Here is a 15,505-nt window from a genome sequence, read left to right on the forward strand (position 1 = left end):
GCCCTTGCAGGTTTGTGCGTGACTGTATTTGTAAATAATGCAAGCTTCTGCTGCTGTAGTCAAATGATGCCTTCCATTTAGCAATATGCGATGCAGAATTACTGCCAGTCAGATCAACTGTCACAGCTTGAAGAGGATCTGCAGCAGGTTTGACCTTCTAATGATTGCTCTCCAGCTAAGACCGCTGAAGGACTCCCATGTAATTTCCTTCTTTATCTGAAAAGATGACAAGAGTGTCAGCAGCTGGAGTGCTCCTGTATGATGCAAGTAGATTTGGTGTTTTGGTCTGTGTTGGGTGGAATGGGCTCTGGTTCTTGGTACAGCTTTAGTGGATGCAGAGAGTTAAAGAGATCCCATTTTGTTCCGCTTTAAAAACATTTATACTATAAAACATTTAGTACAACCTGGGGGAAGCGCTATCTCTATTTTTTAAAGATAATTTGTATGGCCATTTTAAGCCTTTGTTGACAGGACAGCTGAAAAAGAGCATTGAGGTGTAAACCATATGGGTGCCTGCTCTGCCAACTGAGCTATCCGGGCACCCTCTGTCTCTATTTTTGTTAGCCTTATTGGGTAGGCATGCTACGAAATAGGTGAAACACAGACACACATTTACATGGAACCTATCTTGTGCTACAATATGCCTTGATCTTCTGCTGGAGCGGGAATTGGCTGTAAAAACAACTGCAGACCTGCAGAGCTTTAAAAGCCAAGTGTAATGTTGGGAAACAAGGATCAAAGATTTGTGTCTTGGCAGTTTGGTTCCACTTTGTCATCAAAAAATGAAGAACCAATATTAATAACTTGTTTTTGATTCAGTTAGAGATTATGTAATGCGTTATAGAATCAAGCAAATAACGTAAGAAAACACCTGTAGTATCAGCATGTGTGTATGTATACTTTCTTGTGATTATAGCATACAGGAGGTGACACAGTGCCTCTCAGTGCCATTCAAGCCACAAACAAAATGATCGCGTGGAACTTTAATGTTGTGCTGTGAACAATCTTTGTTGTAAGAGTAAATTATTTCACACTTTTTTTTTCACAGTGGCATACCTGGAAAGAAATGTGGGACCATTATCTTGTCTGCCGAGGAGCTAGGAAACTGCAGAGTAAGTCTTAACAGCTTTAACTTATTTATTTGCTTACACTGTAGGTTTCATGATAAATGTTTGGCAATGTCCAATTATCTAATTTGAAGAAAGGCCCTTTAACAACGCTGCATTAATGTCATGTCATGTCATAATAAATATGGCAATATTCACAAACCTGCTGAAGTGAAGTGGCTTGTTTAATAGCCTTGGCTTCAGTTAGATATATTGTGTCATAACTGCCCCCATTAAACCAGCAGGATATGCCATGCCTCTTTGCCATTACTTTGGTCATTTTAAAATTGTGTACATAGTGAATATGCTGTGAGTTTGAATGGCTATTTAATGAGCTGGCCTTCAATCCAATCACTAAAACCTGCCTTTTCCTCCTGTGTGCGGTGTGTTAATTCATGAATCTGTGTTAATAACCTGTGTCTACTAATGCCCATTGGCTTTCTCTCTGCACTGCTAAATGGAGATAGTAAATAATCACATTATACTGCTGCCAGTGCGGCAAAGTAGCAGGACTTATTGGCCAGAACAACTGGCCTCCCTCTGAGGCTATAAAGCAAGCCATTGAGCTGTATGAATGTTTTTATTGTATCCTAATGAATGTACGCATTTAATTGTCCAAAGCTTTGTGACTTCCAGTCATGCGTGTTGCGTAAAAAGCACCTGGTTTTACAGTTGTTGTAACAGACTTTGAGGAAGTTTTACCAATAGCACCATTTATTTCCTGACAAATAAACAGTCCCCGATTAGAGTGAGACAGATAAGCCATGCTGATAATAAAACTGCCAAGATAAACAATACTGATTTGTCTCTTGCTGGATTGAAGCCAGCACAGCCATTGAAGGGCTGCTGTGAGTCATCAGGTGCAGTGGATCTGCAATGATAAAATTAAGCATGATCACTGCAAAGCACCACTTCAATGCAAATGATCATGACTGGTATAAATGACCGTTTCCTTTCTCCCAGACTCAGTTAGAGAGATACAGACTTGACATGTCACTCCAGACCTGCCCTGTTTACACATCATTTGAACGGAAATACCTCATGTTTGAGTAAAGAAAAGGGAACTGAGAGAAAAGGCATATTATAGTTGAATTATCTGAAGACCCTGCTGTCAGTACAAGTCCCACACCTGTGCATCATAACAGTTTGAAATTGTTTCCATCCATCTGGATGGTGTTTATTCTATAATCCGCCTGTGACCAATAAATGGAGGTAGCCAAGTTGCTGCTTCGCCTGAGGTAAACACTGCAACTCCTGTGCGGGGAAACTGAAACCAGCAGAGTGGGAATCAACTAGGGAAGTTCTGCAGGGACTCTTAACTAAGAAGCGGCTTGGCTCTCCCCTTCCTGGTGGAAATGCCAGGTATCATTAGACAGAGCAGCAGCCTGCATGGATCAAAGGCTTTCTCTTGTTTGTTGTTAACTCTGGCACATGACATGCTGAGCAGTGGCTGGCTCTCTCTCAGATCTTTCTCATAGTCCAGCGGCAGCTTTGGCTGTTTTAGTAAGTAAAGCAGGGAACACTTTACAATTAACCACAGTGTTTTATTTCTGCCTGTTCAAATAAGGTGTAGTTCTTATACTAGATATTATTGCTTTCAAAGGATTGAAGTATTTAACTGCAATTAATTGCACATTTTTATCTATTTTTAATGCCCCTTGATTTCTTTTTGTCCCATGATTTTTTACTCATTTTAATGCTCTTATCAACATGGTAAAGGGAACGGCTTGCTTTGTGCAAATGTTTTTATTGAAAACAACACTGGCATATAGACTACTGTAATGTTCAATTTCACACGTAACATTCTCACTTGGAGCAGTCATTCACACTTGGAGCAAATAATCTCTCACACAATGTAACACTGTCCATCAAGAAAAAGGGTGAAAAATACGTGCTTGGCCATCAAGTGGTATTTCAGACTGGACGTGCTGCGATGATAGCTCAGTTCTCGAAAAAACACACGGATCACTTTGGTCTCGTCAATGGAACCATTCGGCAACTTTTAAAAAGTAACTTTCCATTCAGAATCTTACATTACTACTCTATGGCCAGCTTGCAAGCCCAAACAATTGTGCGGCATGGTTGTTGTTTTGTTTCTGGTCTTGCTAGAAGAAGTACGTTGTTGAAGTTTTTCTAACGTTACTAGTTCTGGCAAAAGCATAAAGCATGTGAAAAAAACTGCAAAGTTTGCTAGGCCAAAAAGAACTTTAATCTCGCGATTAAAAAATTGACGCTGTCAAAATGGGTTTGCGTCAACGTCGTTAATAACGTATATAACTGACAGCACTAAAACACATACATAGGTTTTTCATGTCTTTCTCTCCAGTGTACTGTATGTACAGTTTAAAAATCACCAGGTTACCATTCAATCATCATAACCATTCCTATAATCACCAATAGGCCCAATTGCCATTGATATTTTTATGACATATTTCCCTCAAGCAAATATTTTTCAGTTTATCACTTACACTTTTTTGTTCCTTTTTTGCACATGTAAAACCGCTCCTCACATTGACAAAATCTTTTGCCTGAGTCTTATGGTCTTAATAGACAGACACCCAAATGAATGGAGCGATGCCTGAAACATCCAGATGAAATGTGTTATGATTGATGTAATCCTCTCGCTCCTAATTCATTTGGTGATTCACTACAGTGTGCTATCCCGAAGAGGTCACGGGTATTGTCTGCATTGTTTTGTATTCCTATGAAAGACCAGTCCCACTTTATGAATGTGACTGTGTGGATTGCTCACTTACCCCATGCAGCGCTATCTTGGAGGAGCAGAAAATAGGACAGAAGGTTGCAGACTACGCTCTGTATTCCCCTGCTGCTCTTAAACCTCAGTGGCTGAAATGAATGTTCTGCCTTTTCCCCCACTTAATGAGAGAGAACACTGCTAGGCACCAAAGTGGGTATGTGTTATGTGTGCCTAATGAAGGCTTAAGGCACTGTGTTGCTATGATAGGGTAATTGTAGAGGCCGTGTCAGAGTTGAGCAGGACAGTTATAGGTTGCCTGTGTTTTTAAGGACTTGGATAACTGACCTTAGCAAAAACAAGGGGAAAATCCACCCCCTTGATGAACTTCACACACTTAAGGTACAAACTGCAAAGTGGATGTCTCTAGAACTTGGCTGATCTGTATCCAGCTACACAAATTGGAAAGAGAGGTCTCTACCTATATTGTAGAAATTGATAGAGAGAGAGAGATCAGACAGTCCTGCTTTAATAAGCTCAGTTTTCAGGAGTTTTTACTAAATATCTATGTAGTCACATCAATCACATTCTGGTTGCCTCAGAAGCTGGTCTGTGTCCTGTCCAAGGCATAAAGTGATTTGATTGGGGTTAGTGAGAAGCGGGTCAGAGGCAGAGTGCACCACACTTATGTGGGTCAAAGCAATCGATGAAGGCCCGGCCCAGCACCATGCTGATTCAGATCTAATAGCTGCACTTCAAAACCTTAAAGCCCAGCAAGGTTAAACAGCTCTTCTGTCCGCCAGTTAAAGGCTCTAAATGTATTCTGGTTCTCAACTCATTCTTCAAAGTATGGTGATTAGTCAATCGACTGGCATATGCTACATGGAAGTTATGTAAAACGTTATACAGCATTGAGATAAAAGCTGTCAATTATGGAGGACACAGCAGAGTTTCTTCTGATGTGGACATTTACTTTTCCAATCTGTGCCCACTATGTCTCATCATCATACAATGCAGCCTAATACCTTGACCACAGGGAGACTTATCTGGAGCCAAGAGCATTATGGGGCATGTTCATTGTCCTTGTAATGGCAGTGCACACAGAAATGCTGCCAAAATGAGTATAATTATGCTAATACTAGCTTTTGTAATGTATCATTAGCTGCACTCACACTCTCCATATGCTTCTGTACACAGCCCCCCACCACCTCCTTCTCCATATGGAGGGTTTTAGAATCCATTTCTGCCTCTGCATGGTCTGTCATACTGTTGATTACTACTATACTATGATTATATGCAGCCCAAAAAGGTATTATCAATTTGATACCCCTTATCTCATACACTTTTGTGATGCAGGAGGAGAAAGAAATGTTAATAAATGCATTTGCTGGTTTTGGAAACAAGCACCCACTGGCTGATTTTGCTCAGCTCTTATTAGGATTCCGTCAGCACTTTGCTTTTATTTGGTGCTTCTGTGCTTTTATATCTTGGCACACAGCATGTATAAACAAACTACAGGAGCCAGACAGAGGCAGAAGCATGGATTTACAATGTCCTTTACTTTTTTGTCTTTTCATTTCTCTAATTCTTTGTTTTCCTTTTTTTCTAAAGGATTATGCCACCATGCAATTCTGTGCCAACAAACTAGATAAAAAGGACTTCTTTGGAAAGTCAGACCCCTTTATGGTCTTCTACAGAAGCAACGAGGATGGCACGTGAGTGTGTCTCTTGAATCTGCTTTCCAGTCGGGGACTGTCATAGATAAAGTGACCCAAGGTCGAGAAAATTAGATTGAAATCCCCTGAACTCAGCCGCATAGAGCGGAATGCATGCAGACATGATCTTGAAGAAAAGCATAGCAGGAATATTTTATTAACGTCTTTTTTAAAGCTGTGTCTTTTAGGATATTAAATCTCTGTTGACCTGTGTCTCCAGGTTTACCATTTGCCACAAGACCGAAGTGGTGAAGAACACGCTGAACCCTGTGTGGCAGCCCTTCTCCATCCCTGTCAGAGCGCTTTGCAATGGAGACTATGAAAGGTAAGGTGAATGAGGATGCACAATAAAGATTTCTGCACACTCACACATACTCAGATGGAGTGAAAATCAAAGACACGCAGCATTTCAACATGCTGTGTACTTATTTCAAAATGGTTGGGTGCGTCAGATTTAGACACCATTGATTTGTCTACTGTTATTTTATCTGCTGCTGTACTAGAGAATTACTACAGGCCTGTCTGTGACTACCTGCTACCCAAAACTAGCATTTCAGAGCATTTTAAGTTTTCTGATTAGCTGCTTCAGTGACATCTCATTTCATATCTAATCTCTTCAGTCCTGCAGGACACCTGAGGAGCAGGGAGTTGAGGAGGAAAATATGAAATAGGAGAGAGAAAGAAAAGTGATAGGGGGTAGTAAGAGTGTGTGTACTCATCGTTCTATAGCTGTTGACAGGTGGCTGGTACACCTGTGTGTGTGTGTGTGTGTGTGTGTGTGTGGCTCGCTCCACCACGCTGGGTGTCAAGCGAGGTTCTACCCTCCGATCCCATCTCTGCTCACCTGCCTGGAGAAGCTAATTGGGTCAGACAGATGGAGAGGACACATGAAAGAAGCTGGATTCCCTTATGAGGATTCAGTGTTTTTGGGTCTCCCTGACATTTCGTGTAAAATATTTGAAGTTTGCTTTTTTTAACATACACTATTTCCAAGATCTACACAGCAGAGAAAAACTGCCATATTCATTCTGTTGATCCGCTACTTCTCAGCAAATCAAATTGAAGATATATTTAAAATATAACAGCTTTGTAATAATTGCTGTTGGCCTCCTTTTTTACCCACAGTATATACAGTATGCACAGTAATTCTAAAGGCTTTGAATTTCTTTGAGCCCATATGAATCTGTCCAATTTCTCGTAGGTTTCTTGCTTTATTAGTGAACAGATATTCAATTTACACTCAAATGTGCAGTGGATGCAGGAACCAAAATAAGATCCAGGAACTAATTCTCTGTATCTTCACCAGTAGATTTGATCGTGTTGTAGTACCTCTTTTGCCCCGGATCATTAACTAATTGCAAGAAAATTACATTAGAGAAAAATGATGTTGACTGACATCACTGGGGAAACATCTGCCCCGACTGTTGAAACACATTCGTTTTTTGTCAAAAGTACAAAAAAGATTAGATTTTTCTCCAACTCTGAACTCTGGCTGTGTTATAAGTTGTTTCAGTGTTTAAAGTGAGAACTGGTTTGGTTACAGATTCAGAGTACAATTCTTGCCTTATCTCTCTCTGCACTACATGGGTCACACGTTTGTTGTAGGAGGGGAAATACGTTAAGTACAGACAGAATGAGTTCAGGTCGGGATATAAGGGCAGCCCTCCATCGCCCTGCCTCCCCCTGGACCCAGACACATATGGTTGACAGCAACTGATGGAAGGAGGGGGGTAGGCCACTGATCTTTCCATCAGATAAAGAAGAAAAGAGGAAGTGCTTTCCTTATTCTCAGTGTATGATCTCAGGCTTACCTATTTGGTTTCTTGCCTTTCAACTTATTTTGGAAACTTGCAAAATATACTTCCTCCCAAGAGGTTAGTTTTCTATCTTTGACATGTGCAGGCAAATGTTTTACCCAAACTTCTGTCAACTCTACCAACCTCAAACTCTCTTTTGAGAGAACACAAACACACTAGTAAACAATTCATTAAAATCTAAGAGTGGGTTGGTTTTACTTTTGCTTTTTGATGCACGACCGAAGAAACCAAGCTGTGTGAATGTGTATGTATTGAACTCAGTCTAGGTTAACAGTCTAGTTTGAAGGATTTGTCATTAGCTAATGTATTTTAATTCTTCATAGAAAGATGTTTGCATCTTCAAACACAGAGCAGTCTCTTTTTGATTTAATTTAGCCTTCATTAACAATGAATGAGTTTTACTACCTTATTTATTTTTTTGCTGCGTCAGTTCAGAAATGCTCGCTGTGAAGTTTTTCCCTCAAAGACATTCAAGTAGTGGCACATGTGTTACATCAATGTGCGCAACACTTCCCTCTCTTTTTACAGGACAATTAAAGTGGAGGTGTATGACTGGGACAGAGATGGGAGGTAAGACACACACACACACACACACAACTTTCTTGTCTTGCCCACGGTTTACACGTTTCTCCTGTAATTCCTTAATGAATTTTATTTTTATTGTCACAATCTGTTCTACTTACTTGCTCTTTACTTGCTCTTAGCTATTGATTATTAGATTCCATCTGCGGCTGCGTGTTGTAATTCCCCAAGCAATTTTTGGGTTGTCCACCCTTGAGTCTGAATGAACAGCATGTCATGCAGTTTTTGTCTTATTTCTCTAGCCATGATTTCATCGGTGAATTCACCACCATCTATAAAGAGCTATGTCGGGGTCAGAACCAGTTAAACGTCTACGAGGTGAGTGGAGACAAAGACAGTCGATACTGTTATCACCCACTTTGTTTAGCCTTTAGAGCAGAGGAGCTTTAGTCAAAACAGTGATTTATAATTTTCTTTTTTTTATAACAGAACGGTGTCTAGACTTACCAGAAAAGGGTTGTTCTGATATCTACGTATATATATATAAACATAAAAGACAGTTGTATGTCCACATCTATTTCTTAATGTGTTGCAAGCAGCGTGAAGCATATGGAGCATACAGCAGCTGGACCAAACTGTGAATAACCTATTACTGAATGAAGTGTGGAGGCATCTTTGGTACAAAACAGGCCAGAGCTCCATTTCTGGGAAAAAGTGTGAGAAACCAAGTTCAATTTAAGACCAAATCAGTGTGCCCTTTGGCTTAGCAAGGTCTTGTTATCCAAAGTTTAATGACTTTAGGAGGCTGTGGTTGTTTGAGCCTGGCTATTTGAGATTAACAGCTGGCCTCCTCTGTCTCTCCTCACCCTGGTGCAGTTGACCAGATGAGGTACGTGGTGAGAATACAAATGGGAAAACAGCAGAACTATGCTGCTGATTAGAGCTTTTCTTGGATGGTCCTTGGAGGGTTAGATTGGTATTACTGCTAGGCACTGGGAGGCTCCTATTGGTCCCTGTTCATTAATACACTTGCCATGTTACATTAGCCTGTGAATTAGTCATGGGGGTGGCTTGAGGAAAGAACAGGGCCAATGGAGAGGGGGGAAGGATGGTGGGTAGATGGGGATAGGTAAGGGGAGACAGAGTGAGACAGAATAAGTGAGTGGCATGCAGAGTTGCCCTTTCACACTGCTGATATGACAGAAGAAGGTGCATCCATTACCCTTCACCAAACCTTTTTGAATTTTAATTAGAAAACAAAACGCAGCAGTTTCTTCATTCAATCTTTGCCAGGTCAGTGCCCTTAAATCACTTTCAAGATGTGGCCAAACAACATAAAGCACTCTTTTTTTTTCTTCTTTTAAAAATAAAAAAAATGTTGACCCATAAAGATTTTGAATAGGTCACCGGCTACGATTTTTAACTCTTTGCATATTCCAGAACTCAACCTGACATAAACAAAGCCTGCAAACATTAACTCTGTGAATTGAGATGACAGCAGGCTAACGCCAACAGAGGTTGCCATAATTGAGGGTGATGTGTGTGTGACGTTATGTGAACCTGGCAGTAACTGAGTGATGGCCGTGGTGCTATGAGGCATCATCTGTGTTGGAGGAGTTGAGTAGCATCAGAAACCACAGAAGCAGAACGGAGGAGAAAAGAAGAGAGAGTGGGATACCTTTTACTTTATTATGCTGCAGTTTTCCAAGGCTTGTGCTTTTCGGTTTGTGTACAGACCCATAGAATATCAGCAGTAAAGATATTGGACGGTGATGGCTTACTGTTGTGCACATGTTTTTGCCTGCAGGCGCTAAATATAACATTCATTTAAAGCAGGGAATATTGTAGTTGCTCACATTACACAGTATTGTAATGTAATTCAGTCTGTATGTAGTTATCATTCTGTTTATTACAAGTAAAGGGTTGGGACAGATACTATGATCAACAATCCCGTAGCTTTTAATGTGCAGCACAGTGTAGGTGCTTTTAAAATCCCCTTGAATACTTTGTATCTTGCTGTGAGGCTTGATCAATGCTATCGCATCCTCACTTACTGCAGTTATTGGATTCAGGCCCTACTCTCTATTACCCTTACATACATGGAGTGGGAGGACAAAGATGTTTTTATTACTTGCCTAAGGGTGGATATAAAAATTGAAGTTTACATTTCTGTATCATTATCTTTCTTTTCTATTCTACCTTCATACCAGGTGGTGAACGCCAAGAAGAAAATAAAGAAAAAGAGATACATCCACTCTGGGACGGTGAGGCTGAGTTCTGAGATGAGAGAAAACCTCCTGGTGTACTCACACTCCTTTGCATGTGTAGTCATTAGGAAGTTTCCCCTAAGTGGATTGCACTAGGCATTTTAGTTCTGTTAAATGTTTTTGTTTCATTCCCGGTTTCCGGGCTTTTGATCCAGACAGTGAATTTAAGTAGATGGGAAAACATTCTTGTGACCTGAATGAGCGGGAATAACCAAGTCTATAGTAATGCATGAAAGGACTCTTGTCTGTGTCGTATCAGTGAAGAGCATTGAAGGATGCTTATAAATGAGTCAGAGCTTTTGTTCCTGCCTGAGTACTTTGGCTGCTCCTGCTTTATGCGGTGACTCTGCAATTAAAATCTGTGGCTAGTTATCCATCACACTGATCATACATCACTTCACAGCCACTCTGCTGTTCACTCTCAGTGACAGTAATACTAATATGCTGCCCAGGCATCAATATCATTCTGCGTGGATAAGTCATTTTGTGGGTGGTTAGCTCAGAGGTCAGTGTTAATGTGTAGATTGGTAGATTTAGCTTTCCTTAATTACCAAGCATGACATAATCTGTTTGGTCCTTTTTTTTCTCAGGTGTCCTTGTTGTCATTCAGTGTAGAGTCGGAGCACACCTTCCTGGATTACATCAAAGGAGGGTGAGTCAAATGTTTGTCTGGTAATGACGTTTTATGTTTGCAGAGTATATTTATATATTACCTATGTGCCAGGCTCCTTAGGCAACGACACAGAAAGTCTAAGCACATATAATTATTTTTTTTATCAATGCAGAGTTTGATACAGGAAGGCAGATTTCTCATTTCTCTGCTAAAGGGGGAAAGTTTCTCTGTACTTACCTTAAATCTGAGTTTAAGGTGTATGTACGTGACTTCACAAATAGTTTGAAAGACGGTTTTGTAATTTACAGTAGTGTGATTGAAAACTTGAACCTCCTTTACACAGAAACTGATGGGGGAAATGAAATGGGCTTTTCAGGTAAGTAGAAGAAGGTGTTCAGTATTAAAATGAAACTAAGAAAATGAAAAATATTTAGATGTTATTTATTTCAATAAAGAGTATAGACTAGATGTACTTTTAAGATTTCATAGCAAGGTCAAGGAATCTTTAATTACTTTCATCTTATGTTACATTAATGTGTCAGCTTTATGAACGTGACACTGTGACTTTCTGTGGGAAGGGGGTGAAAACCCTAGCTTACTGTAAAGGGTAAATTTAGCTACTGGTTACGCTCATGCTCGTTATGTGCTTGTGATCAACGAGTTTCCAACTGGCACTTAATAATATGGAAGCACGTTAAAACCTACAAATACTAATACCTCATATCCACCAAAGATTGACGTCAAATGTAAAAAATGACGGATCTGCCAGAACCAGACGTATCTGCCAGAACAAAGAAAGCATGAGTTTGCAGATTTGTCTGGTTCCCAGGCTAGGCGTTAACTAGTTTGCTCAAACTTGCTTCTGTAACAAAGAGGACATTAGCAAGTGTTGTGGGCATTGGAAAAATGTAATGGCTGTGACTAATACATGGAAATAAGGTGCATAATCATTGCTGTGAGATTTAATACAGTAGATCTAAATGCATTACTTTGGCTCCCCTGACTCCTCTTTTTTTCCAATCTACCCTGTTGCCCAATTCAGTGTTGTTATTGACTGTGTTTACTCAGTGGCCTAGAAGTTTCCACATGAGACACGTGAGTAAAGTTTGTGCCCCAAAGTGGTTGATGTTGTCCACATTCACAGCTACAGGGCCCTAACTTGCACCCGGCGCAGCACAGCACAAAGCTCGACAAAAGTGTCTGTTCTAGTTTAAGACAGACACAGTTGTCAATTTCCCGTCCTGCGCCCCCGTTGTTTAAATAGCAAGCCTTGCTGGTCTTACGGGGAGGTGTGTTCAGGTGCATTCTTGGCCTATTGCTATCTTGAGGCAGCAGATAGTGATTGCGCCATTGCCCAACAAAAACTTGGTCTACCGCTAATAACTCAGCATTTCATTGTTATTTTAACAGCACATTAGTAAAATGTGATTTATATAAGTAAGGAAAGGAAAAAAAAGCACTTAACACATCCTCTGCTTGGAGCTGATTGCATGACAGACTGATAAAGAAAATAAACAAGATTACTAGTGCTGGCAGTGGAGGGATGAAACAATGAGTGTGCTGCTTATCCATTATGGGATCCAGATTAACTGGAGCCATGGAAAAGGAAATGGCAGACTTACAGTTAGGGCTGAACGATATTGCAGGTCTGATCAATTTATCAAACTAACGAGCTGGCCCCGCTAGTCGACCACAACCTGCAATTTAGTGGAAGCAACATGCAGTCGCTGTCATTCACGTCAGCCTGGATTGATTATTACATGAATACAATGCTGTAATGCAAGTCAACCAGCGTATTTCTACCTAATTTTCCTCTCCAAAACAACTTCAGGAGAGTAATGTTAGTCACAGCGCTTACTTCTTCTGGTGTTTGTAAAGCATTAAAGTTCAACAAAGAGTGATTCACATTAGAAAAGATCCTTTTTTCATGTTTTTCTTCTATGTACATGCACTCCCCTACAAAATCACCGCAGTAGTCAACAATGATTTATTATTTACAAATGGAGCTATTTATATCATCTTTTAAAATACCTTTTTCTTTTTTCGTATTGCAATATATACAGCGCAGTGGAAAAAAATATTGCATTGTAAGATTTTTCCAGTATTGTGCAGGTCAACTTACAGTGTTTAACTGAACAAAGTTCAGGAAGGGTGACTGCTGTTTTGGTCAATTAAACTGGAAAACCTTTAGGCAACTTTTAAATTGTATTAGCCTTTATAGCCTATTCTCCACTGAACATTCGAGATAGGTCAGTCCAATAGGTTTATTTGTATAACCCTTAATAACTGTTTCTGTCTCAAAGGACTTGAAAACACCCACATTATGAAAATAAACCACAGCCTCACAACCTTAGCTCTTCAATTGTGGATGAGAAAATCTCACAAAAGCTCATTAAAAGCAAAAGGATTTGCCCAACTGGGACGGCCAAACATGCAGTGGGTGCTTAAAATGGGCCGATGAAGATTGATTGTATGTATCTTCTCATTATAAGTTGTTTGGGGTTTTAAATGGCTAGATAGTGTTCGAGGAAACAAACAGCTCAAATAGAAAAATGAGATCTTAGCTACCTGAGCAAACTCATATTCCAACAAATCACTAAAACTAAAGCAAATCTTTTATTTTCATTTTTACTGTAATGAATCCTTTTGTTATGGTACGTCCTAATCTTACACATTTTTGGAGAGAAAAAACGTAATTAAAATCGTAGCTAAAGTGGAATTATATGTGCTGTAGGAAAGTTTCTAGACAAACTAAATGAATGAAATTTTGAATCAGACTCTGAATGAATTCTTATCTGCAACAAAATTGGCAAGTTATGGGTTCTGGCACAGTCAGCGTTTGTCCAATGGATCACTACTTTTTGTTTTGGCATCTGTACTACTATAGCTGGGTGAAAGAGATTACTTTTTCAAATCTTGCTAATATATAAAAAGATACACAACTGTAAAAAAACAAAAAAAACTGCCAACCCTGCCATTCAGAGAGAAGATGAGAAATATGATCAGAATCCTGCATCAGGTTTCACATATGAAAGATCCAAATTTGATCTTTTCCTCTGTTGGGTTCTCCTTTCATAAATGCTTGCTTTACTGCTCCCTTTCTAACAGGTGATAACTAACATGATGCATTTCAGATGATTTTCTGAAGTGGAGGGTAAAAAAGCAATTTCTTCTCCAGAAACACCATTACATCTTGACTGGTTTCACAGTGAATTGGTTTTTCATACATTTTCATTAATGTTCAATTGGGGCAGAGATATAGTCAAACAGAAGTAATTAAAGTCCAAAAGACACATGCTGCTCTGATCCTGAGAGGCTAATGAAAGATTTAAATTATTTTCATTGCGTGTTCAGATGTTTCTTTTTAAATTAAATCTGCAGCCAGATTGGCCGTGCCATTGCTTGTGTGGAGTCTCTGTTGTGTGGAGATCTTATTAAGGTTTAATAGTTTCATCCCAACATATCTTGTTGTCTTGAAATGGGAGAAAGTGATGCGTTTTTACAGGAGTAAACCATTTTCTTTTCTGTGTCTTTACTTCCCTTTTGTGTTCACTGTTTCTTAAAAATATATATTTCTTGGCTGTCATTCTTCCGCCACTTTATATTTGACTGCTTGCATAGTGGTTTGTTATCTGTTAAAAGATTGGTGTTTCAATCTGAGATAATGCCTTGTTTCTGTTTACAGGGGAACATTGGCACTTCACTTTAAATGCATACAGTATATGGCACAGTTAAGTTTTTGAGATTACAGGGAAGCAGAGGCACAGTGTTCAGATTTGTCAGGGGATTCGCTACATATGGAAACTGTCATGGCAATCTTCGCTCCAGACCTCCCTGACCTTTGTTTTACTTTGTTTTACAGCCACTTTTAATACCACATACTAAATATCCGAATGCGTAATTTCCACTAAGGATGGGAGCACATGTCCACCTCATTTTTATAGTTTCAGTTTGATGTCTTACTAAAATCTCTGTTTTGTTGTCTTACTGTCCAGTCACCACAACCCAGATGGGGAATCTGGGTCATTAATCATTTGGATATTTTCATCCAAGTCCTCCTCAGTTATTACACCTTATTGTGGATTTCCACATTAAAACAAATTTGCGCACAGCAGAGAGGCTGACTGGAATAAGGCAGCTCAGTGACCTGTGTGATACCAGAGTCAGGAAGAAGGCAGCTGAGATTGCTTGATCAGTCTCGTCCAGCAAGTGACAAATTTAGGCTGCTTCCCTCGGGAAGAATGTACAGTGCAATGAGAACAAGGAACTCACGCCACCTCAATAGCTTTTTTCCAAGAGCCATTTCCCACCTGAATAGCTGATCCACTGCCTGTTTGTTGAGCTTCTGTGCTACTGATTGCAATGTTAAATTCCTATGTGTATGCTGATGCATTTGGCGAATAAAGTTGATTCTGATTCTGATCCGTACTGATGGTATATGTAGTCGGCTCCACACACTGTATTTCCCCTGTGGCTTCTTGTAAAGCAGCTGGCCGGTAAACAGTGGCTCGTTGGGGGCTCTCATTCTTTCTTTGGAGGCGGACAAAAAAGGTCTTGGTTGCCTCTGAAAAAGGTTGCATCCCTGTTCAAGTACACATGCACAAACACAAAGTCTGTTTGTTCTCTTCCTGTGGCCTCCGCCAACTATATCCTCCCTGCTCCAGCTGCGGCATCCTTTGGCCTCTTTTCTTGGTTAAATACAGTATCTGTTAGTCAAAATGTTATAAAATGTACACTGTAAAACAATATTGTCCATGACATCCTCTTGCA

General features: G+C 39.9%; 1 protein-coding gene across 2 annotated transcripts in view; it reads left to right on the plus strand.

Annotated features, from left to right (window-relative positions):
- cpne5a (copine Va) overlaps positions 1-15,505 on the plus strand; it is a 76,612-nt gene that overhangs the window by 43,836 nt on the left and 17,271 nt on the right. For both annotated transcript variants that reach the window (XM_034877249.1, XM_034877250.1), the window contains 7 exons: positions 1,049-1,112; positions 5,413-5,516; positions 5,737-5,841; positions 7,862-7,903; positions 8,158-8,233; positions 10,066-10,119; positions 10,713-10,774. In XM_034877249.1, the coding sequence (XP_034733140.1) occupies positions 1,049-1,112; positions 5,413-5,516; positions 5,737-5,841; positions 7,862-7,903; positions 8,158-8,233; positions 10,066-10,119; positions 10,713-10,774 (507 nt within the window). The remainder of the gene's footprint in view (positions 1-1,048; positions 1,113-5,412; positions 5,517-5,736; positions 5,842-7,861; positions 7,904-8,157; positions 8,234-10,065; positions 10,120-10,712; positions 10,775-15,505) is intronic.

The sequence above is a fragment of the Etheostoma cragini genome, chromosome 7 (assembly GCF_013103735.1).
Source record: "Etheostoma cragini isolate CJK2018 chromosome 7, CSU_Ecrag_1.0, whole genome shotgun sequence".
Classification (NCBI taxonomy): Eukaryota; Metazoa; Chordata; class Actinopteri; order Perciformes; family Percidae; genus Etheostoma; species Etheostoma cragini.